Raw genomic sequence first — 1,407 nt, 5'->3', positions numbered from 1 at the left:
ACACACACACACACACACACACACACACACACACACACACACACACACACAAACAAGTAGTTGTCGCGGGGATTTGGCTTTAGATAGCCTTCATCACTCGTCTCATCCAATGAGCCGCTCACATGAACCCGAGCTGCAGCCGAGGGAAACACGCCTGAAGCCGCTGAATTCTTCAGGGCATTTTTTATTTTAAAACTTTTCCCAACAGTGGGCTGGGAGGAAGTAAAGTTCTCTGTAAGCACTGCAACACTAAACTGTCTGACCACAGGAGCAGTTCCAGCCCAGAATATCCCTTCAGTTTAAAACCAGGTAAACAAACAGAGGGAGGTTCTGATGACCAGTGTGTGGGAGAAAGAGCAAAAAGTGAGATCAGCTTGCTTGTTTGTTGCCTTATTTGTAAAAAATGTTTGAAAATGCATTGCCACTTTTTATATAAAGTGCACGCTCTAAACATACTCAAGTCAGTTAAATTCCAAGGCCTTTTTCACCACAGCAGACTGGCGCAACCTCCTCATTGCTGCGACTGAAACCCCACTCTATCAGTCCATCTTCACCTCCATCCTAACATTCCTCATAGCATCACACACACAGACTGTTTAAAACAGAAAACTGGTTTTATCATCACCATCATTCTCACTTTCCAAGTTCTTCTGTTGTGAGTTTAAAATGTTGGTTTTCATTGATACATTTCACTTTGTTTTTCAGGGCATTGATCAGTTTGGGCCTCCAATGATCATTCACTTCAGAGCTCAGTATTATGTGGAAAATGGGAGGTTGATCAGGTCGGTAAAGCTCCTCCACTGTTACTCACATATTTAACGGTAGTATGAAGTAAGGCAGGATGCCTCTACTACCATCAGTCACTTAAGCTCCAGTTATCCTTTAAGCTTTTTTAAATATGCTCCTTGTCTACCCTGCAGCGACCGGGTAGCCAGGTATTATTACTACTGGCACATGAGGAAACAGGTGCTGCTCTCTCAGTGTATTCAAAGAGAGGAGGCCTACTTCCTGCTCGCAGCCTTCGCTCTCCAGGCTGACCTTGGAAACTTCAAACGCAACAAGCACTTTGGGAAATACTTTGAGCCTGAAGCCTACTTCCCCCCATGGGTGAGCAGATCTAACACAAATCACATGTGTGTTAAACTGAGAAGAAAAAAATGTTTAAAATAACATGTCTCTTTCTTTTGCACCTGATCAGTTTGACATTTTACAGTTTTTCTTTTTTTTTATACACATTTTCTTATAGCAAGGTTTATGATCTCAGAAGTCTACATACAAATCACAAACACACAATGGACAAAACTCCGTATTTATCCTACCAAATGAAACTTACCGTATTTATTCAAGTATAAAACGTTAAATTAAATCATCCATAAAGTTGGGGGGTAATACTATACTCGGATAAAT

The 1,407-nt window shown here is 41.4% G+C and overlaps 1 protein-coding gene across 2 annotated transcripts in view; it reads left to right on the top strand.

The window, feature by feature from the left end:
* frmd6 (FERM domain containing 6) overlaps positions 1-1,407 on the top strand; it is a gene marked incomplete in the record, with an annotated part of 30,255 nt that overhangs the window by 14,429 nt on the left and 14,419 nt on the right. For both annotated transcript variants that reach the window (XM_014033982.1, XM_014033983.1), the window contains 2 exon segments: positions 706-782; positions 921-1,107. In XM_014033982.1, the coding sequence (XP_013889436.1) occupies positions 706-782; positions 921-1,107 (264 nt within the window).

Source organism: Austrofundulus limnaeus, unplaced genomic scaffold, assembly GCF_001266775.1.
Source record: "Austrofundulus limnaeus strain Quisiro unplaced genomic scaffold, Austrofundulus_limnaeus-1.0 Scaffold1921, whole genome shotgun sequence".
Taxonomy (NCBI): Eukaryota; Metazoa; Chordata; class Actinopteri; order Cyprinodontiformes; family Rivulidae; genus Austrofundulus; species Austrofundulus limnaeus.
Note: the sequence above shows the minus strand (reverse complement) of the source record. Positions and strands in the feature narration are given on the sequence as shown.